Raw genomic sequence first — 27,500 nt, 5'->3', positions numbered from 1 at the left:
TATCCGTTGCAGTATTCTGAAATCGTGTTCTAAGGACAGCTTGGCCTACTGCAGCTTGCTGCTTGGCCTGCACATCAACACAATAGTGTTTAGTGAAGATGAGTATTGTAGACCATGTTGCTGCCTTGCATATGTCCTCTAGTGGTATATTTCCTAAGAAAGCCATAGAGGCTCCTAGTTTACGAGTGGAGTGTGCTCTAGGAGGAACTGTTAGTGAACGTTTAGCTTTTTGATAGCATATTTGTATACACTTTACAATCCACCTGGCAATTCTCCCCTTAGATATGGGGTTGCCTTTGTGTGGGGGAGAGATATATACATATAATTGTTTGGTCTTTCTGAAGGATTTAGTCCTATCTGTGTAGTATAACAGGGCTCTTCTAACATCTAGGGTGTGTATAGCCCTTTCTGCAACAGAGTCTGGGTTTTGGAAAAACACAGGTAGCTCTACTGATTGGTTAAGGTGAAAAGGAGTGATAACCTTTGGCAGGAATTTTGGATTAGGCCTGAGAACCACTTTGTTAGGATGTATTTGAAAAAATGGTTATTGTATTGTGAATGCTTGTATTTCACCAACTCTTCTGAGACAGGTGATGGCAACAAGGAAAGCAGTTTTCCATGTTAGGAATTGCAATTCACACTTGTGTAAAGGTTCGAAAGGGGGTCCCATAAGTCTTGTAAGGACAACGTTCAGGTTCCATACTGGAGCAGGTGGTAAAATAGGTGGGATTATTCGTTTTAATCCTTCCATAAATGCTTTTATTGCAGGTACTCTGAAGAGAGATAGATGTTGTCTATTCTGTAAATAGGCTGCAAATTGCTGCCAGATGCAGGCGTATGGAAGAGTAAGCAAAATCGGACCTTTGTAGGTGTAGAAGGTAGCAAATGATATTTTGGATGGAAGCATCCAGTGGGTCAATGTGATTGTTGTGACAATATATTGCAAACCTTTTCCACTTAGCGGCATAACAGGCTCTGGTAGTGGGTTTTCAGGCTTCTTTAATTATGTTCATACAGTCTGGTGGCAGGTTTAAGTAACCAAACTCTAAGACTTCAGGAGCCAGATCGCCAAATTCAGTTGGATTGGTTCTGGGTGTCTTATTTCTCCATGGTTCTATGTTAACAGGGAGGACGTGAGCCGTACTTTTTGATGAGGAACCAGTGAGAGATCTAGCAGTGTGGTGAACCACAGCTGGCGTGCCCATGTGGGAGCTACTAGTATTAGTTTGAGAGACTGTTGTCTGAGTTTGCGCACTACTAGTGGAATGAGTGGGAGAGGCGGAAAAGCATACGCAAATCTGCCTGACCAGTTCATCCATATTGCATTCCCCTCCGACTGTGGGTGTGGAAACCTGGCAGCGAAGGTTGGGCATTTTGTATTCTTGTGGGTGGCAAACTGATCTATCTGTGGATGCCCCCACATTTGGAAGAATGGCTGAACAACTTGTGGATGTATCTCCCATTTGTGAATCTGTTGTGACTGTTGTGACTGTCGACTCACCAGATCTGCTATCCGATTGTGAATTGCTGGAAGGTGTTCTACCGTCAGGTGTATGTTTTGAGGAATGGCCCATCTCCAAATGTTCTGTGTGAGCTGGGACAGTTGCAGACAGTGTGTCCCCTCCCCCCTGTTTTTGTATAAAATACATGGCTGTCATATTGTCCGTCCGGATTAAGACAGCTTTGTTTTGTATTTGCAGTTGAAACATTTTGAGTGCTAGGAAAATTGCTAGCAGCTCTAGATGGTTGATATGGAACAGTTTTTGCTGGTTGTTCTATTGGCCTTGTGTGGTATAGTGTAAGAGATGGGCTCCCCATCCTGTGAGGGATGAGTCTGTCGTGAGCACTATCTGTGGAACAGGTTCTAGGAACGGCCATACCTTTGTCCAGTTTTTGGTGTTCCACCATTGCAGAGAGCGATATGTACGGCTGTCTACCAACACCAGGTCTGTGAGCTGACCTGGAGCCTGATTCCACTGTTGTGCTAGACATTCTTGTAATGGGCGCATTTGTGGTCTTGCATGTGGAACTATGAAGATGCAAGATGCCATCATGCCTATTAGTCTCATGAAAACTCTGGCTTGGAGAGACTGCTGGTGTTGAAACATGGAGACTAGGTCTGAATGCTCTGTATCCTGGCTGGACTGGGATACGCTAGAGCTGTAGATGTGTCTATGGTAGCTCCTAGATACTGATGAACGTGCGAAGGCTCTAGGTGCGACTTGGTGTAGTTTATGGTAAACCCTAAGTCGCGCAATGTCTGAATTGTTTGCTTTGTGTGTTGTACATATTGGATGAACAATTTTTCTTTTATGAGCCAATCGCCGAGGTAAGGGAAGACATGCATCTGTTGTCTTCTGAGAAGTGCTGCTACTACTGCAAAGCACTTTGTGAACACTTGTGGTGCCGTTGTGACCCCGAATGGAAGGACTTTGAACTGATAGTGCTGTCCTTGTATGACAAACCTTCGATACTTCCTGTGAGCAAGATGTCTAGTGTTGAAAGAAAATCGCCTTGTAGTAGTGGGAGTACTTGTTGCAAAGTGATCATGTGAAAATGATCTGATTGTACGTAATGGTTTAGGGGTCTGAGGTCGAGAATTGGTCGTAGTGTCCGGTCCTTCTTGGGAATTAGGAAGTACAGGCAGTAAACTCCTGTTCCCTGTTCCTCTAGGGGAACTACTTGAATAGCATAAGTGCTAGAACTTCCTGTTGAAGCAGTCATATGGTCTGTGGACACTGGACGCTGCCTGGGTGGTATGTTTGGGGGGGTTGCTGTGAGTTCTAGGCAGTAGCCATGTTGGATAATTTGTCTCACCCACCTGTCTGTTGTGATGGAATTCCAGACAGGCAGGAACTGTGATAATCTGCCCCCCACAGGAGTGGAATGCTGTAGGGGAAGCAGAGGGAAGTCACTGTTTGGGAGTGGAAGAGGAGCTGTTGTTGTTATTACCTCTACCTCTTCCCTTGTTATTATTGGCTCTGTATCCTCCTCTAAAGTAGCCTTTGTTAGAGGAGGTCTGTGTGTGTGTTTTAAAAGATGTGTCTGCGCCGGTTTGGTCAGAGCCTCCTCTATAAAAGGAGCGGCGAAAAGAACTTCTAGTCTGTGTGGATTGTAATGCCCCCATAGACTTAGCTGTGTGTCTTTTTTAATCTTTTCTAGTGTGTGGTCTACTTCCGGCCCGAACATTTGGCTCCGATTGAAGGGCTGGTTCAAGATGGTAGTCTGGGGGGGCGGAGCCAGACCGGCGGCCAAGATGGTCGCCCGGGCTCTCGGCTCCGTGGACCTTCATCCCCCACCGCCTGTTCCTGTCGCCTATCCTCTGCTGCGACGGTGTTCCCGGAGGTCGGACTGCGGGCTGAGCTGCCGCGTCCGACTCCGGGGGTTTTTTGAGCTCTAAATCCGAAGATGCGGCCCCTCGTATTCTGCGGCCTTCCCGGGGCTGGAAGCCGGGACCTCGCCTGATTCTGCTGCCGCCCGCGAGTGCGATAACAACGGCCTTGATGACCCAGGAAGTGCCGGTCTACCGCTACGGAGGTCGGCCCGTTTTTGTGAGTGTGCCTCCAGCGCTGGCCTCATGGAACCAGGTGAACACGCTCCCCGCTGCCCCCCTCTGCCGATTCTGCTTCCCCCCACCCTCATCGGGCGGCTGATTGACGCTATGGCTGCCTGGACATTGTTCTTTCTTCCCGAGTGGGACCCAGATTTGTCTAAGTGAAGCGTCTTTATCCTATATTTCCAGCCTTCGTAGCCGCTTGATGCACAAAGCAGCTGTGATATTTTCTGGTGTTGGGGAGGAGCTCAACTGTGGCCGTCTGCGGGGAAGTGGACGTGGCGGCCATACTTTGTGCAACGCGGGGGGCGCGCTGTTCTTCTGCACCTCACTGAGTCATGGACTGGCGGTACTGGTGTTGGTTTGGACGGCGTTCATGCTGTGTGTCCCTCTTGGAGGTGGTGCATCGATGGGACACGCCTGACAATGGCGGTGGCAGTTTATATCGCTGATCGAGGGGCTGGGACGGTCTGCCCCCTGTGTGTTCGAAAGACGACATTTGATCTGGACTGATCCGGAACACCCCGGATACTGTGGACTACACCCGATTGCCCGATGCTGATATTATCCTGGTGCTACTTTGTGTGTATGGGCCCTTCTACAACTTCCCGCCTTGCCTTTGCTGTGCGGTACGAAATCGGCTTTCTCGGTGGTGGATAAGCTGGACTGGTACCCGGAGGATTCCCATTTAATTCCAAGTGGTGCGACGCTGCAGTGCCTACTCCCGTGGATGCTTTGTTTCTTTGGTGATGCCATTGGACATGTGTTCCTCGCTTTTCCTTTCCAGCTCCTCTTCTGATGGCTGGCGTCAACTTGAGACCTTGAACTGAGCCTTAACTATTTTGTTTGAACTCACCTTTGCTCTTACAACGTGACCGATGAAGTGGCATGGATGATCTTCGAATGTGACGTACACTGGTATATTGTGAGATTTTCGGCTGTCTTTGAGTTGACATGTTGGTTTCCTGCGGTGCTTTGATGGCGGGGCCCTGCACCACATGGACTGGGTTGGGCTGATGGCACGGGCTGTATGGGTTTCGTGCATGATGATGTTCTGTTCTTTCGGGGTGTTACACAGGGGGATTTTCGTTATGTCTCTATCTGTTACGCGGCCGAGCAGTAATTTTATCCTGTTTCTGTGGATATCCTGAGACTCTGTCAATGTTTCTGGCGTATTTGAGTTGCTACGCGGCGGGGGGGGAGCCTGTTCTGGGGACCCTCCAATGTTTTTTCTTCTTTCCCCCTTTTCTTTTGTATCTATGTGGATTATTGTCCTTCCTTTCGTCTTTCTTCTTCTATATTTCGGGTTTTTTGACATTGGGCGACAGGCACGCTGCTAGGGGGGTGGGCCGTAGCCGTCAGCAGAGGTGCAGGGTGGGGGGAGTAGTGTTATTGTTTGTATCTCTCCTTTTTGTTCCTATGGCCTTCTGTTTATGTTGTTTTCCGTTTCTCTGTATCTTTTCTTTCTCTCTCTTTTCTGGGGTCCGAATCGCTGTCTTCTCGTTGTGCTCTGCTCCTTTAGATACCGAGGGTTGATGTTTTTCTGGTATTTCTGGGTGCAGTGGGCATCTACTATTCTGGCGGGCAGGCTGTGTTGTTTATTGTTTATCCTGATCAGCTGTTCTCGCGCTAAACTCCGATTTACCATAGTCCTGCCTGCGCATGTTTGGTAATATGATTATCTCCTGTTTTGTATGGGCATAATAGTGCGGCGCTGGATCCTGCTTATTCTTTATTATCAAAAGAAGCCTTCTCTAATCCTGTGTTCCTTGTGTACAAACTGCATCCTTGAGTTGTGGGTTATCTTTGGGGAGGCGGGTTTACGTATTTTTTGGGCTTAATTGACTTGATTGACCGCCTCTACTTTGATGGCCGACCGTGATGGTCTGTAGGCCGAAGCCTGTAACTGTCTTGTGGAACAATAAAGGTTTTCAAAAAAGAAGATGGTAGTCTGTACCTCTGTTTAAAAACCTGAAATGCATAATCACGCATGTCGTCTGAGTATTACACTAGTATTGACTGCTCTGGATGCTGTGTTGGCTACATCTAGTGCACATTTAATTGAGGCATTGGATATTAATTTGCCTTCTTGTATGAGCTCTGTTGCCTGATCTTTGTATTGATCTGGGAGGTGCTCCATAAGTTTTTCTAATTGGTCGTAGTGAGCCCGGTCATAGCGTGAAAGCAGGGCTTGCGTATTTGCTATGCGCCATATGTTTGTTGCCTGCGCAGCAATCAGTTTCCCTGACGCATCAATAACTTTAGATTCTTTGTCAGGCGGGGGCGTGTCACCAGAAGTCTGGGAATTGGCTCTTTTCCGTGCATTAGACACTACTAAAGAGTCTAGTGGCAGATGTCCCCTAATATAGACTGGATCAGATGGTGCTGGTCTATAGTTCTTTTCTATCCTTGGATTTAACACCCTACATCGTACCTGGTCTTTAAATATTTCTGGAGCATGTTTAATGACTCCTTTGATCATGGGTAGTATTTGCGTAGACCTTTGTGACTGCTCAAATGTATCCAGTAAAACATCCTCATCAATGGCACAGTGCATTGGAACCCCGTGGTAAAGGGCTGCTCTATTTAATAGATGATTAAACCCAATACTATCTTCTGGAGGGGAAGGTTTTGTTGGGTAGGACTGAGGATCAGGAATGTCGGGCACATTGTGTGGTGAGAAGCAATATATGTCGTCCTCTTTAGGATATTCTGGATTGACATCTTCATCTAAAGTGTATTCCTGTGGCTCTGGTATGTCATTCCCCCACCTAGATCTTACTCTTCGTCGGTGTGATGATGCAGGATTTTTAACAGGAGAAACTGTGGGTTCAATGTAAGGAGGGATAAGAGGAAGAAGGTGAAGGAGAGGAAGAGTTTATTGGAGAAGTTGCAGTCCTTTTTGGCAGGAAACACAGGTCGAAGTGGTGTGCCTGCTGGTCTCTTGTAAGAAATAGCTTCCACATGTCCAGTTTTTGGATTGATAGACTTTTCTTTGTCTAGGATCTGGTCTAAACAGTTCTTCCTCCCTTACAACCTTCTTCGGCGTTGATTTTTTTGGTGCCGATAGGGGTTGTATTGTGCTTTTTGCTGTAGGAGGCGTTATTGAGTCCAGTGGCAAAGTTTTCGGTGCCGAAGGTTGTTTCGGCTTGGTAGGAGTCTTTGGTACCGAGGTTGGAGATTTTGGAATGGAGAATGGTCTCGTTGGCCTTGCGGCGTCGGACTATGGCTTTCCATCTTTATTTTTGGAACCGGAAGCCTTTAGAGTCCGAGCTTTTTTCGGATCCGGTACAGTCTTTGGCTTCGGCACCGATGCATCTTTTGGTTTGGGTGCCGAAGGATCTTGGTCTCTGGGCACCGAAGGGCATTTTGGCTTTGGTGTCGAAGAATCCTTCGGTGTCGAAGGATGTGTGTGCTTCAGTGCCAATGGAGGAGGTGGAATTGGCACATGTGGTTTTGTCGGTGCTGAGGCACCGGAAGGCGTAGACTTTTTACTCTGAGCCGAGCCCGAGGGCGGGGCATCTGAGGGGATATTTCGGTCTCGACTGGGACCCATGGGCGGAGTGCTGACTGTTGCCTTTGGTTTGGGTAGTGTCTGTTGTGCAGGGGCAAGGGTACTCACGGGTTGTCGAGATGGAATAGAGTCGTCCGAGTCCTCTGCCCCCGATATGATCTGGAGATCAGGCGAGTCTTCCTCGGCGACGAGTGGAGCCTCGCCCTCGGATAAGTCTTCTTCGACGATCTCCTCCCCAAAGATGACCTCCGGTGCTGGCGCTGATCTCATCTCGTGTCGACGTGCCCTCCGATCCCGAATGGTCTTCGATCGGAAGGATGCACAAGCTGTGCAGGTCGACTCGTCGTGTTCCGGCGATAGACCGGTTGCAGACCTCGTGATGGTCGCTAAGAGAGAACTTTGCGCGACATACCGGGCATCTCTTGAATGGAGTTCTGTCCATGAGGCGTAGGCCGTAGGGCGCCGACAGGCCCAACGGCCCGCATCGACGCACCGGAATGTAGCGGATATCGAAAGTAGTTTATTTGATGTCGATGATGTTTGTATAAAGTTTTTGTGCTTCGAAGTTGCTGAAAAGTCTTTTCTAGCTGGAGCGGAAAACTTTAATCCGAACCCAGTGGCGGAAAAAAATCTGAGGATGGAGTCGATGACCATGCGCAGTATTGTCCAAGGGAGGAGTCGCCTATCTCGTGACTACAAAGACTTCTTCCAAGAATATAACAACCTGCAATCATCCGAGCCGAACACCAGGTGACGATCTATTGCAAAAGTGTACGATCTGCAGCTCATATGCCTCCAACATTAAGCTTTCAAAAATCCACCAGAAAAAGAAACAACCAGCTCCTCACCGTATTGTATTAAATGTTTCAGATATATGAAGACAGTGTTTAAATAACAATCCATACTTCAAGAACTAAAAACTTTATTAGCAAACCCGAATATTAAAGCACTTAACCCAATGACATGTATATTAACACTTATTTGAGCATTTACACGTAACAAGACCTTTAACAGTCATACGAATTAGGACATTTGCATGTATACTTATAATATTAGGAACAATTTTGGAGGGGCAAGGCAGACAGAAAAGATGAAAAAGGAGATATCTTCACAAAGATATGTCTAACCTGCAATGAAATCTAGATATGTAAGGCTAGTATTCTCAAAAAAACGTGTTGTGAGCAATAGCGAATGTATAATAGAAATGTCTCTACAAGCAAAACATGGGATGCTACATTTGAATGCCTACTTTTATCCAATGCGCGCGCGCACACACACTCACAATACTGCTTTGCTTCGTTGAAGCGAGAGCAGGTTTCCCTCCTCTCGCTTCTACAAAGCAAAGCAGAGTTTGCTATGGCAGGCCGGGAGCTGCCATAGCAAACAGCAGTGTCCCGGGGTGGGCAACCCAGCACACTGCAAGAGCCTGCCCTGGGGGGGTGGCAGTCCCCAGGGCCATCGAGGGCTCCTGGAGGGGGCAGGCAAGGCCCCCCCCTTCCAACGTTTTCAAAGCTCTGGGGAGGTGGTGGGCCACAAGGCAGTGTGGGGGACCAGCGAGCCCCTCCCCCGCCTTTTACATTTTAATGCCCCAGGGAGGAGGCGGTCCCCAGGGCTGCAGAGGTGGTGTCGGTCAGCCCCAGCATCAGTCGTTGGTGTCGTGGTTGCCAAGATGACATCGCGCTTGCGCGCTTACATCAGTTCTGTACACGACTTTCCACGCCAAAAAACGCAGAGCCATGCAAGATACTCACCACTGATGCCTTGAATCTAGGGCCCTGAAAGGGATGACCTTAACCCTAGAAATCAGTTCGCAGAACCGGGAGGGATGGATGGGGCAATAAGTAATCTATAACTATTAATGTTTCTTACAGATATATCATTACCAAAGGTAAGTAACTTGTTCATTTGAAAGAAACAGTTATAGATTCCTTACCTTAGAAGAGATACCCCAGCAATACCAACGCCGGTGGTGGGTCTGCGAACCAAGATCACACCAGGAAGTCTCAGAGAACGGAACAGGTAAAGAAGCAGTCTCTCCGGACTTGGCTGCCCAGGCAGTAGTGCTTAGTAAAAGTGTGTAGCAAGGCCCACATAGCTGCCTGACCGATGTCTGCAGGGGGGCACCATGTCCCAATGCTGTAGTGGCTGCATTCACCCTGGTGGAATTGGGGCGCAGCCCCAACAGACCTTCCTTTTTAGCCAGAGAATAACAGGCTTTAATACACAAGACCCATCGGGACATAGTCCGCTTGTGTGCGGCTCGACCTTTAGCAGCAACATAGCCAAAGAGCTAGTCACCCACCCGGAACGGTTGTGTGCGGTAAAATGACAGCGCACGTTTTGGGTCCAGACTGTGTAGCCTCTCTTCCTCTCAGAAGGATGCGGAAAGAAGGGGGCAACAGTGATGGTCTGCCCGATGTGAAAGGCAGTGACAACGTTTGGCAGAAAGGATGGACGTGTCCTGAGCACAACCTTGTCCGGATGGACAGATAGAAAAGGAGGCTTACAAGAAAGAGCCTGGAGCTCAATCACTCTCCTGGCAGAGGTGATGGCAACCAGGAAAGCAGTCTTCAAGGTCAGCAGACAGAGGACAATTGGGCAGAGGCTCAAAGGGATCGCACATTAGATATGTAGGAACTAGATTCAAGTCCCACCAAGGCATTAGGAAAGGAATAGGAGGGAAAAGATGACTAATGCCTTTGAGAAATCTATTTACAACAGGGGACTTGAAAAGACAGGGCTGATCAGTGAGTCTGAGAAAGACCAAAATAGCAGAAAGGTAGCCCTTGATAGTGCCCAGAGCAGAGCCCCGCTAGGCCAAAGAAACAAGAAACAGAAGAACTTCTGAAAGAGGGGCAGAAAGGGGATCCACAGCCTTTGCTGTGCACCATGCCACAAATTTAGTGGAGGGACGCCTGGCTGCCAGAATGACATCACAAACTTAAGGCAAGTCGAAAGGAATCAACTGCCACAGCTCAATCTCCACGCAAAGAGGTGGAGGCTTGACAGGTTCGGGTTGAGGACTGTCCCCTGCTGCTGCGACAGAAGATCCTCCCTAAGAGGTAGTCTGATCGGGGGATTGATGGTCATACTGAGTAGCTCGGGATACCATACTCTTCGAGCCCAGTCTGGAGCCACAAGGATGACTTGGGCCAGGTCGCGCCTGATCTTCAGCACTCTAGGTAGAAATGGTATAGGCAGAAAGGTGTTCCAACAGACCGCAACTCCACTCATGACGAGAAGTGTCGCCTAGCGAGTGACGCCTTAAAACTTACAATGCACAGAACTGCTGACATTGCGCATTCTCTTTGGTGGCGAATAGATCTAACCAAGGCTCTCCCCATGGTTGAAAGACCTTGCGCCACATTAGAGTGAAAACGCCATTCGTGATCCATCATGCACCTGCGGCTGAGTTAGTCCGCCCTGGAGTTCAATGAACCTGCCAGGTGTTGAACCACCAGAGAAAGGCCCTGCTGTTCCAGCCATGTCTGGAGGTGCAGAGCCTCCAGACATAGGGTCCACGACCCCACACCACCCTGTTTGTTGCAGTACCAAATGGCGGTTGGATTGTCTGAACACCTGCACTACTCTCCCCTTGACAGAGTGAAGGATTGCCTTCAGTGCAAGTTGGATCGGCCGAAGCTCCAGACTATTTATATGGAGCTTGGGCTCCGCCGGAGACCAGAGGCCTCTGATCTCCGCCTCTCCCATGTGGCCCCCCATCCCAGAAGGGACAAGTCCGTCCCTATTGTGTGCTCCGGTTGGGGAAGGGAGAGGGATCTGCTCTGGGCATTTTGCATTTATGTGAGTGGTAACAGGTCTATGTCTGGGAAGCCCCACGAATCAAAGAATGGGGGGAGAACTTAAGAGTGTAGTTCACATTTGTGGATTGGCTGTGTCTTTTGACTTCGCAGATCTGCCATCTGATGGTCTACTCCTGGGAGGTGTTCTGCTAGGAGATAGATTTTGTGATGAATGGCCCACCTCCATATGTCCTGGGCTATGTGGGACAGTTGTAGGGAGCGCCCAACCCCCCCATTTATAATGTTGTACATGGCTGCAGGAGGCACATCTGAAGTCTTGCGCAGGGAACTATGAAAATGCAACACGCCATCATCCCCAGTAACTGTATCAACAGTCGAGCTGTTAAGGAGTGTTAGAGGCTAGAACTGAGACATCAGGTTTTGAATATTTCTGATTCGGACTGGTGTTTGGCATGCTAGAGCTTTCTGTGTGTCTATAGTAGCTCCTAGATAGTCTTCAGACATAGATGGTTGGAGATGGGATTTGGTCTGGTTTACTGTGAATCCTAGTTGGGGAAGCAGTTGCAGTCCTTAATGTGGCGTAGAAAGCAGTTGTGCGAGCTGGCCTTTATGAGCCAGTCATCTAAGTATGGGAAGATCTGAACATGTTGTCTTCTCAGGTGGGCTGCGACTACCACCAAACATTTTGTGAAAACTCTGGGATCAGTTGTTACTCCGAAGAGAAGGACTTTGAATTGATAATGTTGGCCTGCTACCACAAACCGGAGGTACTTGCGGCGCGCAGTGTGTATTGGAATATGAAAGTAAGCGTTCTTTAAATCTAGAGTGGATAGAAAGTCGCCTTACTGAAGGAGAGGAAGCACTTGGAGTGTTACCATATGAAATTGGTCTGACCAAATGTATAGGATTAGTTCTCAGAGAGCCATCCTTTTTGGGAATTAGGAAGTATAGAGAGTACACTCCTGTTCCTTGGTATTGTAAAGGGACTGGGTTTTTTGCACCCTTTTGCAACAAAGAAAAAACCTCTTGCTTTAAAAGGGTGAGATGTTCTAGTAACATTAGATGTGACCTTGAAGGAATATTCGGTGGAGTGCTTGTAAGTTCCAGGCAATAACCAGATTGGATAATTTTTAGAACCTATTTGTCTCATGTAATCGTATTCCACATGGGTAGAAATTGTGAAAGACATCCACCGACAGGATTGGAATGTTCGGGGAGTACGGGAAATAAGTCACTGCTTGTTTGCAGGAGAGGTGCGTGTTGTATTACCTCTGCCTCTTCCCTTGCCGTTGTTTCTTCTATATCCTCCTCTAAAGTAACCTCTTTAAGAGGGCGACTGATTGTTGCCCTTGTAAGAGTGAGTCTAGATACATTTTTGGAGCCGCCCCTATAGAATGAGCAACAGAAGGACCCCCTATTAGAAGGTGATTGTAAGGCCCCCATGGACTTAGCAACTTCAGCATCTTTTTTCATCTTTTCCAGTGATACATTAACATCTGAGCCAAAGAGATGTTATTTATCAAAAGGTTGATTAAGAATAGAGGCTTGTACTTCAGGCTTGAACCCTGAAATCCTTAGCCAAGCATGTCTACGGAGTAGTACACTAGTGTTTATTGTCCGAGCTGCTGTATGTGCCTGATCTAACGCACACCTGATATAAGTATTAGTTATTTACCTTATTGAATAAGGTCATTGGCATTAGCATTACGCGCATTAGGTAGAAATTCAATGAGCTTTTCGAGTTAGTCATGATGAGCCCCACCATACCTTGTCAACAATGCTTGGGCATTGGCAATGCACCAATTATTAGCTACTTGTGAGGCTATCCTTTTTCCCGAAGCATCTAATAATTTGGACTCCTTATCAGAAGGAGGGGTGTCCTCTGTTTGACAGTTAGCTCTCATATGAGCATTGGAAACCACTAGAGTCGAAGGGTAACTGGCCTTTGATTATACACCGGGTCGTTCGGTGCAGCTTTATATTTTTTCTCTACCCTAGGAGTGATGATCCTAGCTCTTACAAGGTCTTTAAAGATATCCTCAGTTTGTTTGAGCATGGTCTTTAACATTGGCAATGTTTGTGTAGACCTTTGGGATGAACTCATTGTCTCCAACAACAAATCCTCCTCTAAACTTTCCTTATGAAGCTCTACTCCATGATATTGTGCGGCCCTATTAAGAAGCTTATGTACCCAATGTTGAAATCTGAGGGCGAAGGCCTCGATGGATACAGATCAATGTCATTATCTGGTTGAGCAGGACATTATAATGATCTCATGGACTGGGATCCTGTGGTGCATATTCATCCACGTTACCATCCTCGTCCCCTGTATCTTGCGGGCCAGGTGATGGTGGTGTAGGGGAATGTGTAATCAGTCAATTAGGATCAGTGGGTGAAGGTGGGATATATGGAGAAGGATTAGTATCCCCATTTTTCTTCTTTAGAGCAATGTGGTAGTCATCTGGTAGGCCCATTTTCCTTTTCTCTGTAGGTTTGCCATCAATATGTTTGGTCTCTGGGTTAATAACGATCTGCTGTTTCAGATCCGAAGATGGATTATCGGTCAGAGGCTCTTTAGTTGCAGTACTTTCTTTTGATGCCTGTTTCGGCGCCGAAGGTCAGCACGGACATGGGGATGGGTAGAGCCCGTGACGGAAGGCTGTTTATGTTTCGGCTCAGAGCCCGAAGGCAATGCATTATAAACCTTTTCTCTGTTCCGACCTTGGCCCAAAGGCAGAGGAGGGACCGTAGCCTTTTTATGAAAGAGAGGGTAGGGGAAGGAAGTCTTTTTACTCACGATCCATTGTCCCGGTGCGAGTTCTTCGGCATCGGAGTCTGCTTCTTCCATTTCGGCTTCCTGCCCTTGTGTTTCTTCATGTTCAGGCTCATCTTCAAAGAGGTCCTGCGCAGAGCCACTTTATTGATATATTTTGTGACGTCGAGCCAGTTGATCACGGATGATTTTCTTGGACCGGAACCACCAACACGCTTCGCAGTCTTTCACGTCGTGTTTAGGGGATAGGCAAAGGTTCCACACCTAGTACAAGTCAGTGCGCATAAACCAAGCGCGCAACCTGGGCATAACTTGAACGGAGTCCGTTCCAACAGCTGCTACCAACGGCCTTCCACGAATGTTCTGATTGAAGGTTTGAGAGCAAACTATATGCGGCGAATGGGAATGCGATCGATAAATAATATTGTCGAAGTAGTGGATTGCACAAAGGGAGCCTGTAGAAACCGGAGCGCAACAAATCGCATCCGAACGCGATGGCGGGATAATCAAGCATTTGCACTACAATAGGTCTCGCATTTGCGAGAGTTTGAGCTGTTGGCATTGTAAATGACAATGCCTTTTATTTACGTGTTGGTTTTAAAAACAATTTAAAAGGCATTGGCATTTACAATGCCAATAGACTAAACTCTCGCAAATGCAAGACCTACTGCATTGCAAATGCTTGTTGCAGTCTGCGGTGTGAGCTGTGTGCTGGGCCCCTTTAAGTCTGCGTGCAGTGTCCTGATATTTTGTGTGCGGTGCCTGCTTGGCTCTGTATGCAGTGTCCACGTGTGACCTGTGTGCTGGTTCTGGGAAGGTCTGTGTGCAGTGTCCTGATATGTGTGCAGTGCACGATTGGTTTGTGTGCAGTGCCCAAGTGGTTCTTTGCACATATCCGCACAGGTCAGTGTGCAGTGCATGGGTTGGTTTGAGTGCAGTGCCCAAGTGGTTCTTTGCACATATCCGCACAGGTCAGTGTGCAGTGCATGGGTTGGTTTGAGTGCAGTGCCCAAGTGGTTCTTTGCACAGTATCCACACAGGCCAGTGTGTAGTGCTTGGGTTCTTGTGTGTGCAGTGCTCAGTGGGGTTTGAAGAAAGGGAAACTTTACACCTGTAAGGTGGGGCGGGTTTCAACCATACTCCAGTGGTTATTACTGCGGACGTCAGTAGCGCCGTACGTCACTGCTTTGTAAGGAGGTACTCAGTTGATATGATATTGGTATCTGGGCCCCCTAATTCACCTCTAATGTTGTTGGCTGAGGTTATATTTGGTACAGAGGGTGGGTTCTGTGAGGAGACGGCGAGCTGCAGTGGGGGTGGCGTGCGGGCACCCCACCCGACGGAATAATGGATGGATTAAGCAGGTCAGAGTTCCTGGCACGCAAATGAGAGCAGGAGTAGGTTTGTGGTCGGCAGGCACATGGGTGCCTGGGCTGACAGTGTCTCGTGGGTGTGTGCAGTGTCAGAGCGCGATTTGTGTGCAGCGTCTGGTGAGATTTGTCTGCAGTGCCAAAGTGTGATTTGTGTCTGGTGTCAGAGGTGGGCCTGTGTGCAGTGTAAGAGTAGCACCACTAGGCAGGACACAGCTCAGCACCAGCGAGTTTTACCACAAAGTAATCACATCCCCTCTCTACATACCATTAGGACCTCAAAAAAAAGAACACTCCGGCCATGAAATTCTATCCTGTGAAAACGGGCAGCCTACGGAACAAGGCTGCACTCAACTCGAGCATTGTAAACTAAGAGTTCGGGATATCACACACGCTTAGTTACAGCACATGTATTTTATGATCGCTGGGTGCAGGGGCTTTCAAGTCTCGTATTACTTACACACCCTTACCTCAGTTAGAGGGCCGCTTCCTTGCAGGAGTGTTGTATAGTATTTTAGGACCCTACTGTAATTTTCCCAATTCATGCAATTATATAGGTATAAATCACCATATTCTTATATAGGCATAGAAATCATAACCATATTTAGACATAGCTCATGCAGTCTAAATACGGCAGGGCTACTTCCACTTGTTCCAAAAATACACAACGATTTCTCAGAAAACTCTGCTTCAGCAGTTAGGGACTTCCCCTTGCTTGAATATTGATTTGTCCAAGAACTCATGGAGTTTTCAAAGAACAGACTTTTGATGACGTTATTATGTCCACCTTTACGTCAAACTCGGCACCTTCTAGGTATAAATATGCCAACACTTGCCATAGCAAACACACGGTCGTTTGGAGCAGTTCGACTATCTACTTGCCTGACGCATCCTGCTACATCAAGTGCCGAAGGAAGCCGACCCTCCAGTAGACGCACTGAGAGAGACGCTGTCTTTTCTCCTGCAGAGAAATCCAGCTCCAGTGTTTCCAAGCTACCATTGCGGGTTGTTGGGAAATCAAGTCCTGAGATGGACCTTCATTCTAAACCAAGGTACGGAGCGGATTAGACCCTAAGAGAAATCTTGGATGAATGAATGAATGAATGAAGTGGGATTTATAGATGTGCTATTTAGCCCCATGGGCGTCAAGGCGCCTGATAGATTCTTGGCAAAGAATACAACATTTTTGCTATACCTCACTTCTTCCTCGTACTAAGCTTAGGTTCGGTACATCAGGGTAGCCGTATTTTAGAAGCACCAGTTGAGTACTTTTTAGCCTCTGTTATTTATATATGTATTTATCTATGGTCAAGGAACCATACAATGCTCTTACAGTATTATTTTATTCTACTCTTTTTACTGTATGCACTATATTTTGCAACGAGTATTACAATTGTAGCACTTCATTTCTTATGCTTGATAAAGAAGACTGTTCAATAAATCCTTTTATTGAAAGCGCCCGACTAAGTCTCTGCATCTCTGGTGAAACGAAGCATGCACGAATGACTGAGAAAAATATCTATTGTTTCCACGACTCTGAAGATCAGTTTTGTTTTGGGGAAACTGAGTGGTCATGTTTATGCGGTTGTCAGAAACTAAATCCCTTCTTCTGAGCTCGAGAAAGTTTCTAGTAACCTCTGAGCTAGCTGGCACTCCCAATTAAGTCGAATAAATTTGATAGAGACCTAGTAGACATAAGTCCTAGGTCACAACTATAGGATATATTATTCCAATGCGCAGAGCCTATTGGGAATATAGGAACTACACTGCAGGAGTTTATCGTCCATTTTTTTAGTTCCTTCTGAGGGCGGGAGGCTTGAACAGCTACTCTGCAGTTGGCATTTGCGGGCGACTGTTGAGCAGCATAACAGGAGGTAAGAAAGGATACCAAGTGACAAGAACCAGAGGTGGTGCATCCTACAAGGATGCATAGGACAGCTGGCAGGGAGAGCTCACCCATGGCATCTTCAGTGCTACATGTTTTGGCAGTAACTCGTTTCCATGTTATAAGGTAGCGCCCCTCCCATCACGCTTAAGGTTTACAAAATCAGAACTACAAGTCATTCAAGTGAAAAGAAAGCAGCTCTGCCCTACAATCGTCCGTGCTCTGGAAGCGGGATTTACAGCCTGGTGCACTCTTGGCGCTAGAAGGATCCTGCAGGCGAACGATTAAAGTTCATTTAAAAAAAATAGCGTGGCGTCGCTCCAGTGGGTGCCGCGCTCACCATTAAAGTAACAAGTACTAAAAACAAGCAAGGATTCAAAACCAGTGGTGAGATCACCAGAGTAGCAGGGACTAGGGAGCGCGGTAACAACGCAAACGCACGTTGCTGCACGTGCTAGACACCGACGGAAATGGGCGGAGCAAAGGTGAAGCATGCGCCTGCCTTTGCCCAATTGTGTGTCTTATTTGTGTAGTAAAATAAAAAAAAAAAGGACACGCTCAAGCCAATGGCAGCGGGCCTGATCACACGCACGAACGTGTGGTCAGCTTTCAGAACCCCGTACAAGAGGTCTTGCACTGCAACGCTAGGCGCTAGACCTAAAAATCTAACAATGGAGTTGATGCCCGTGCGCACTATCACCGAAAGGAGGAGTCCCCTACCTTGTGACTGGAAAGACTCTTTCAAAGGAAAGAAAGTGCAAACATCCGGACCCAACACTAGATGGCAATCTATGCAAAAGCATACGATTCACAGCTTAGATGCCTCCAACGTGTTATTTTTCGAGCTGAATTTGAGGTTTCCAGCGGATTCTGGGTAGGAAAACATTGGGGAATCCATGCAAGTCACATCTAGGGACTTCCCCAGGAGTCTAGTTTAAAAAAAATGTATGGGTTTTGTAGGTTTCCCTAGAGGCCCACCAAGCCTGGGACCAAAAACGCAGGTGTCCCCCTTGCAAAACCAAGTCATTTTTTGATAAGATATTTTGTCCCTTCCCTGTTGAGGGTACTTTTACTACCCACACAAAAGAGGAACCATTTGTATCAGGAGACTTGGTGGAATGCTTGGTGGTAGGAAATGTGTGGGTGCATTTTTTTTCAGCACTTTTCATAGGGCTCGTGCTTTTACGTGCTCAGTCTCCCCCCAACCGCCCTCATGCCGAGATCAGCCCCTACCGAATCACTGCTTTTCCCTTCGTTGCTGCTTCGTTTCCCACACCTCATCCCTCCCATCTCTGCTTGCTCCCTTGCGGTACAAAAGGGGGTGGTGATGGACGGTATTCTCCCTTGCATCTGCCAGTGCTTGCCCCTTCCACAAATCAGCCCCTTCCACAAATCAACCCCTCCCCGACCCAGTCACGGCTTTAAACCCCCACTGTGTAGTTGGAGCATCGATGCACTGCTATTACTTGGCACAGGTATAGTCTGTTTATATTTTGTGTGTGTGGGTACTACGTGTGCGCGTACACCATATGTAGTAGTTAATCAATGTTGTTGACCGCTGGGAAATCAGACCTCAAGTCTATCGGTTCGGCCATCTTAGACTGTCTATCCTTGGCGACCAACATGGACTAGTCATTCCTCACGATCGAGTGTCTGCCTTTTTACAGTGGTATTATATGTATATTCCTAGTTGTATCTTGCACATCTCCCTTTTTCTTCACCTGTAATGCACCGATGCTACCTCATACATTTACATCATATTTTTACACGCCAGATTATGATAGGGTATCTGCCTTTTACAGTGGTATTATATGTCTATATTCCTAATTGTATCCTGCACATCCCACTTTTTCTTCACCTGTATGCACCGATTGCTACCTCATATATTTTGGCTGCTCACAAGTGTCACTTTTGGTCTCATATAATTTTTGGGTTGCAATTGTATTTTGCTACTGATTCATGTACCTCATTTATTTTTGACCACTCATTTTTGACTACTCACTATTGTCACTTTTGATTCAGGTATTTTACTGTCTGCACCGGTATTTCATTCTAGCATATCGTCAGTATTATACATACATTTTATACTGTACATGTTTGTAACCCACACTGACCTCACTTTTTATTCCTGTAATGCACCGACTAATTGCTCATATAGACCTGTTACTTTTATGTAACCTGCTCCCATTTCAAGTTTTATTCCTGTATGCACCAATTACTACCTCATATACTTTGGCTGCTCATTAGTGTCACTGTTGTTCCATGCAACTGGTTATTAGTGTATGCGTTTGTATTCTGCTCCCGTATATCATTATTGTGCACCCTACATCTGTGCAACCCGCACCCACTACAATTTTTATCCCTGTTTGCATTGACTACTACCGCATATACTTTGACTGCCCACTAGTGTCACTTTTATTCCATGCAACCGGCGATTACTGGGCACCCTCCCACACCTACCTATTCCGTCATCCCAACATGGAGCTCATCAGCAAGCACACATAGAATCAACTACCCACCCTCACTCACCAAAAAAGCCGCTAAACGCTTTAAACACAACTTACTGAGGCCCCACTCTGAAACTCCCTTTGCAGACACCTACTTCTCACCGGTCAATGGTGCCGTAAACATTGATATCATCTTCCACACCACACGCAGAGCTCAATGGAGAAAAACGTTCCTCTCTTTACTCACCGTCTCCAACTCCAGGAAAACCGCTCATGGCCGAACACTCTCCATCACACCATCTCAACTCTTCCCGGGCAGAACCACCATCACTATCTATAACAACGGGATTGTCCTAATCCAATCCACAGACAGGAACCTGGAACTACTAGACAACCTGTTCCCCACTTTCATACAGCACCTCTCCAATCCGCGGACCCCGACTCATAGCACTCTCAGTCCGATCACCCGTGACTTCACAGCCCCCAACCATAATCATTATAACCTAGCTCAGCCCCAAAACGACACGCACCTCTCCTCTACCCCCGGCACCTTCGTCATTCACCCACCTACTGTAGCCACCTCACACTCCTCAATCACAGACTTAGATCTCTCCCCCACAGACTTAGATCTCTCCCCCACATACACCAGCCGCACCCCCTCCCCCCCACCAACACCGTGACCGCCATTCATACCACACCCATTCCTTTCACCCCTGACACCACAGCCCCCAACCACAACGCCTCTAACCTAGCTCAGCCCCAAAACGACACGCACCTCTCCTCTACCACCGGCACCTTATTCATGCACCCATCTACTGTTGCTACCCCACATCCCTCAATCACAGACATAGATCTTTCCCCCACATACACCAGCCGTACCCCCTCCCCCTTACATCAGCCCACATTCCCATTCTTTTCACCCATGACACCACAGCTCCCACCCACAATCCGCCTAACCTAGTTCAGCACCAGATCGACACGCACACAGACAAACCCCACCCCTTACCCCCCCCATTCTCAGCCCCCACTTCCACCCATTAACTAATCACACAGAACACGCCGCCTCTATCAACTCAACTCCGCCTCCTCAAAAAAGAACCATATACAATCCCACTCCCCCCCCATTCTCACCCCCCCAATACCCTTCATGCGCCCCCATCACCACTAACATACGCCCATCCTCCACCATGCACTCTCCACCTACCACCAATACCCTCTTCCATATCACCAACCTCCCCCCTATGTCATCCACCCCCAACCCTCCCATCCCCACCACCAACACACATCACACACTAGACTACGTTATGGCCTCCCTCCTCCAGCTCAAAGAAGACATTCACATCATCAAACAACTACTCTGCACGCATTCCAGTCACTCCTCACCCACCACCCTCCTCAAGCTCAAAGAAGACATTCACATCATCAAACAATTACTCGGCACACACCCCAGACACCCCTCACCCGCCTCCACCAGCACCACCCCTCCCAACAGGACCTCCACCCGGTCGGCGGTCTCGCGCACTCAACGCCCCCCGCACTGGACCTCAATCCCTGTTCGCAATCGTGAAAAGCGTCCCCATCGCTCCTGCAACCCAGTATCGGACCTCGACACAGTCACCCTCCTCAGCTCCTACGACCCAGCTCCCCATAACATACCCACCACCCTCCGCGCCATTCCAACGATTCATCCAAATCCCCTTAGACCCCCCCACACTAAACAACAGAATTTCTATCCTTAGAAACCTGAGAAAAGTCCTACTCTCTCTAGAACCCCCTTCCACCCTCGACACACCCCTTCTCAAATGCACCCTCCTCAACTGCAGATCGGCCTCTAGGCACTCCTCCGCAATCGCTGATCTCATCTGAACACTGGACCTTGACCTAATCATCATGACTGAAACCTGGCTAACTGAATCTTCTACACCTATAATGGACATACTGGTTCCCCCCAACTGCCACATCACTAGACTAGACAGGGTTGGTCAAAAAGGTGGTGGAATCGCATGTATACACAGGAGTAACCTCTGTCCTGAAAGTAACCTCTCCCTCCTTACCCTCCCCAACCTCCTGTGAATACATCTGCCTCGATATTATCAGCGAGGGCAAACCGATATGCTCTCTTCACGGCATTTACCACCCACCAGGGGACAACCTTACTTTCTCGCAACAAATCATGGATTTGATCACGACCAATTCCGGGCGACAACTCACACAAATATACCTTGGTGACTTCAACCTCCACTGGAACGATCATAATGACGCGGTGGTAAATAGTCTTGAAAATTTCCTCGACGCCCTTGACCTCACCCAAATATGCAACAGCCCGACCCACGAGAAAGGCTCTATCCTTGACCTTATCTCCAAAGAGGACTCTATCCAACTCGAATCTATCCAACCCTGTGACTGGTCAGATCATCATATTGTCACATTCTTCATCAATGAAAAAGTCAAATTTAACCCGGTTCAATCCTTCAAGCCCAAAGTCTGGAAAAGAGACCTGAAAAAACTCAACCCAAACTCTCTACCCCCCAACAGCTGCAACCTCCTACTTCCTCCTACCGGCGTTACGGATGTCCAATCCTTGACGGACCACTATCTCAACGCTATGACCTCTATAGTTAATGAAGCTGCACCTATGCAGCTAAAAAGAGCCTCCACAAAAATGTCCAATCCTTGGTACGACGGGAGTCTCAATGACGATAGACGGGCCATGCGAATGGCAGAGCGCACCTGGAGATCAGCTCCCTCCGCACTGCACTTAAAAACGCTGTAGAAAAAGAGAAATGCCTACTTCAGGAAAATAAAACGCTCAAAATCAGATTTCTTCAGCCGTCAGCTCGACCAAGCCAAAAATCGTCCGAGAAAGCTGTTTGAGCTAATCAGAACACAATCCAAGGAACAACCCCAACCACTCAGCACTTTGGGCGAAGCACCCTCCTGTGAGGACTTCCCCCTCTTCCTTTATCCAAAAAACCGACAACATAAAGAACGATCTCCTCATTGACGTAAGTCTTTACCCCAAACCCCACTGCACAGCACCCACGGAACCAAAAAACAATGCTACATGGTCATCCTTTGTCACCTATTCGGAAGAAGAAATTGGTAGACTGCTCAGCACTGTGAAACCAGCCAATCACCTCACGGACCCCCTTCCTGCCAACGCTGTCAAAGACCTTACCCACTCTGGACTAAAATTATCAACAGTTCACTTCAACAAGGGACCATCCCCGACTCCCTCAAAGTTGGACAAGTCACACCTCTACTAAAGAAACCTACAGCCGACCCCTCTGATCTAAATAATTACCGTCCCATTACCAATATTCCGACTAAACACATTAATCAGTTTGATCTACTCAACCCTCATCAATCAGGCTTCAGAGCAGATCACAGTACAGAAACTGCTATGACTCACATAATTGACGACGCCCTTCAAATCCTAGATCAAACCGATACCTGCCTCCTCATCCTTCTTGATCTCTCTTCTGCATTCGACACCGTCAAACATGAGAATTTACTCGATCTATTAAACACAGGAATGGGTATATCTGGAACCGTGCTCAAGTGGTTCACGTCCTTTCTACACAACAGATTGCAGAAATTCAAGAGTAACAACTTGATGTCTTCGCCAATACCTGTATCGCTAGGCGTCCCACAAGGATCCTCCCTATCCCCAACTTTGTTTAACCTAGATATGGAACCTCTCACCACCTTGCTACAAGCATCCAATGTCCACTTCCACATGTACGCCGATGACACCCAACTTTATCTCAAATTACAATCACCCAAAGACATTATGCTCTTGAATTCAACGATCAGAAGCACCCAATCCTGGCTGGCCGCTAATCATCTCAAACTCAATGCACTTAAAACAGAGTTCCTCTTGATCTCACCTCCCGCGAAGATCACCACCGCTCAAATTTGGCTTAAACACCTAACGGCACTCCATGTTCATCCCACCATCGTGGACTCTGCAAAATCTTTAGGCATAACACTTGACACCAACCTCAACATGCAGGAACACATCAACAAAGCAACTAAGGGTGCGAACTACCAGATCAATACCTTAAGGAAACTCAAACCCTTCCTTCCAGCCAAAGATTTCCAAACTGCGGTACAAGCACTAGTCATCCCTCGAATAGATTACGGCAGCATCGCCCTCTGCGGTCTCCCCCTAACTACTACAGCACCCATAAGAACTTCTCTAAACGCCGCAGCGAGACTCATCACTGGATCAAAAAAACACTCACACATTTCCCCTGACCTGAAAGCCCTGAACTGGCTGCCTTTGGAAGCCAGAATACATCTGAAAATCGCCTGCATGACGCACAAGGCTATCCACCTGAGCTCACCCGGATACCTCGCTCAGAAGCTGACGGTTTCTGGAAGCTCCAGAAACACTAGAGGCACAAACAATCTCTTGCTAAAGCCCCAAAGATACCGCAAGGAAAAAACCTATAAACGCTCCTTCTCAGGAATGGCACCCAGGATCTGGAACTCACTCCCCCCTGAAACCAGGCTCATCTCCTCTACCATACTTTTTAAGAAAGCAGTAAAAGCTATCCTCATGGCTAAATACACTTGAATTATTACTGGGGATGATATTTACAGACGCTGTACCATTCAGTTCTACTGATCTTTTTGCATTTTTGTATGACTCGTGTTATTGACCTACCGGATTGTTTACGCTACCACTTATTTGTACTTGTATCATTATTGATGTATCTGCCTGACTATGATCCCGCATGTACCTTCCTCACCCCAATAGTTATTTACTCACATGTTGTACCCTTCGTCTGTAAAGCGCTCTGATATCTGCAAAGATCTTGTTCGCGCTATATAAAACTTTCAAAATAAATACAAATAAATAAGTGAATCGGGCATGCATCATCACAGGGCATGTCAGAGCTTCAAAAAGTACCAGTGTGTTCTGCTGTAATTGCGTAGCCACATTTCTTCTGTGCAAAATGATTGAACTGTTTACGTCGCACCTTCTTGCTTCTCATTTCATAGGACTCCTTTTGTAAAAATGTTCCCATCTGGATCCTTTTTATTTTTCTGCATTCACCTTTGGAGTGCTTACGTGCGCCATTGTCACTCAACTTCAATTCGCTTCAAAGGAGCCAGGCTGAGTATGTCACCAAGATATGCCTGCCCCAGAATGTCCATGGCAAAATAAGTCCTTTTAATGTGGTTGCCGATGCAATAATGTAATACATGCTCTCTACTGTAAACCGGGCTAACACTGATTCTTATGTTTTTTTTTCAACTTTATATAGCACCAACACCACCCAAAGGTATTGGAGCACTTTACATTAGCACCAGTTCCTTTACACATGGACACATTCATTTTTGTAGGCATGTGAAGATTAAGTGCTTTGCCCAGAATCAAAAAAGTGAAGCGGACGCTAAAACTAAAACCCAATTTACAAGCTCCATAGTCGGCAGCTGGAGCACTTATGCCAGCCACATTTTCTCACAAGAGGATGTCAGTCTCCCTAGACTTGGCCTCAGTTACCCATTTTGTGATTATGGCAAAATCACTGAATCTCCCCATGGCAGCCCGCATTTGCTGTTGGTTGCCTGCCACCCTTGCGACCATTGCTGCTTGACCACACTTAACTCCTGTTGCACAGATCTACTCTTCCCCACGGCCAGTTTCAGCACTTGGGACTACTATATTATTGTTGGGGCTGTGTTGGGAGGAGGGTGAGTCCAACGCCCCCATGGTCCCAGCCAACTGCCCGCCTATATAGGGAGCTGGCATTGCAAAAGAATGCTGCTCCCTGCGGGTGGAAGAAATTCTCATCTGTTTCCCCGACAGTGAGCAGGCAAAGAAATGAAAAATTTACTCCGAGGGTGGGAGAATTTTTACTGCTGCCGCCCCCTTGGAGCAGGCCTACGGTTTGCTCTCACGGTGTCATTGAAGCACATGCTGCACTCAGTATTTTTTTTTTTTAACTAAACAGAGCATGGTGTCCCTGAAGCGTGCGGCGCGCTCAACAGGAAAGTTTTAAAAATTAAATTTAAACTGAGCGTGGTATTCCTAAAACAGCCACCACACTCGGCATGCATATACAAAAAAAGCAGCAGCCATTGTCCCCAGTGTCAAATAGTGCTCACCCACTTGAAATGCAGACCTTGTAACAAGCCAAGTAACAGGTCCAGTCGTTATGAGCGGTAAGAACTAGACCAGGCTTTTCCAAGGAGGGACTAACAAGCGCATTTACAAATCAGAACCATGCATTGAAGAAGAATAATAACACATGCCAATGACAAATATGTGCGGAGAATTGGGGGGCTTTAACTGCATGCTCTATTATACCATGCCTCGCAGAGTGAGCAGTGCATGCACGCTGCCGCTAGGCTCGACCTAAAAACTGAAAACAAGTACTTAAGAGTAATATTAGGACCAAGCAGTCAAACGGAGTTGTAACAGGCGACATTGTTGAATCAACTATTTGTACAATTTATAACGCAAACAGCACAGTAAGTGAAAGAATAATAAGGCTTAGAATACCTTCACACTGGTTCCTTGGAAGGATCTTCCATCTGGTTTTTATTACGTTTTCCAATATTTGCAACCCGTAATACTGAAAATATAAATTGCAAATTCTATAAGTTTATATTACTTATAAATGAGCATTTTATGGTTTTTATTCTTCGTGTTTAAGAATGTATACAGAACTGTTTTTAAAAAATTAATAACGTTTAATTTATTACAAGGTATTTATAAAAGCCATGCAACTTAAGAACTGGTTATAGACTAAGTCTAATGCCTGGTCTGGTTAGCTAAAATACAGTTCATGTAGGTTTCTATTAGACCAAAACCCTATTGCTGAACATACTCAAAACAGCAAGACAAATTATAAGCAGCTCTGCAACCATGCAATTTACAGATAAGGTAGCAGACACAGGATGATCAAGAAACAAATAAAATGGTTAAGCTGGACTAAGTTTTAGGAATATGTTAAAGTCTCTAGAAATAACAGCACGATAATCAGTTACAAGTGTAACTAAGACATGTTTAACATTCAGTTAGGAGAATTCCATTTTCAAAAAACAATCCTCTGGGTCATCCATTCGGCAATCATTTTAACTAAGCAACGAGTATTAGCACAGGAATAAAAGTAAGTTGATAAATTGCAAAAGAATAACAAAAACAGGTCGCACACTAAAAGAAACATTACATTTTTAGAAAAGATCCTCACGCACAACAAACTGGATGCACTTCTAATCTGGGCTGCATATAAAACAAGCATTGAAAATGCAATAGGTCTCGCAATAGAAGTGTTTGACCTTTTTCGTTTTGCAAATGGAAGAGTGGCGTTGCGTGGATGCGTGGATGCGTGGCGTTGCGTGGATGCGTGGATGCGTGGCGTTGCGTGGATGCGTGGATGCGTGGCGTTGCGTGGATGCGTGGCGTTGCGTGGATGCGTGGATGCGTGGCGTTGCGTGGATGCGTGGATGCGTGGCGTTGCGTGGATGCGTGGATGCGTGGCGTTGCGTGGATGCGTGGCGTTGCGTGGCGTTGCGTGGATGCGTGGCGTTGCGTGGATGCGTGGCGTTGCGTGGCGTTGCGTGGATGCGTGGCGTGGATGCGTGGATGCGTGGCGTGGATGCGTGGATGCGTGGCGTGGATGCGTGGATGCGTGGCGTGGATGCGTGGATGCGTGGCGTGGATGCGTGGCGTGGATGCGTGGATGCGTGGCGTGGATGCGTGGATGCGTGGCGTGGATGCGTGGATGCGTGGCGTGGATGAGTGGATGCGTGGCGTGGATGAGTGGATGCGTGGCGTGGATGAGTGGATGCGTGGCGTGGATGAGTGGATGCGTGGCGTGGATGAGTGGATGCGTGGCGTGGATGAGTGGATGCGTGGCGTGGATGAGTGGATGCGTGGCGTGGATGAGTGGATGCGTGGCGTGGATGAGTGGATGCGTGGCGTGGATGAGTGGATGCGTGGCGTGGATGAGTGGATGCGTGGCGTGGATGAGTGGCGTTGCGTGGCGTTGCGTGGCGTTGCGTGGCGTTGCGTGGCGTGGCGTGGCGTTGCGTGGCGTGGCGTGGCGTGGCGTGGCGTGGCGTGGCGTGGCGTGGCGTGGCGTGGCGTGGCGTTGCGTGGCGTTGCGTGGCGTTGCGTGGCGTTGCGTGGCGTTGCGTGGCGTTGCGTGGCGTTGCGTGGCGTTGCGTGGCGTTG

General features: G+C 47.5%; 1 protein-coding gene across 2 annotated transcripts in view; it reads right to left on the bottom strand.

The window, feature by feature from the left end:
• XPO1 (exportin 1) overlaps positions 1–27,500 on the bottom strand; it is a 960,241-nt gene that overhangs the window by 732,223 nt on the left and 200,518 nt on the right. For both annotated transcript variants that reach the window (XR_013596235.1, XM_078649290.1), the window contains exon 4: positions 25,824–25,896. Coding sequence is in view for 1 of the 2 variants with exons in the window: in XM_078649290.1 (XP_078505416.1) it covers positions 25,824–25,896 (73 nt within the window). In the remaining variant the exon portion in view is untranslated. The remainder of the gene's footprint in view (positions 1–25,823; positions 25,897–27,500) is intronic.

Source organism: Lissotriton helveticus, chromosome 6 (assembly GCF_964261635.1).
Source record: "Lissotriton helveticus chromosome 6, aLisHel1.1, whole genome shotgun sequence".
Lineage (NCBI taxonomy): Eukaryota > Metazoa > Chordata > Amphibia > Caudata > Salamandridae > Lissotriton > Lissotriton helveticus.
This window is presented reverse-complemented; position numbering and strand designations above follow the sequence as displayed.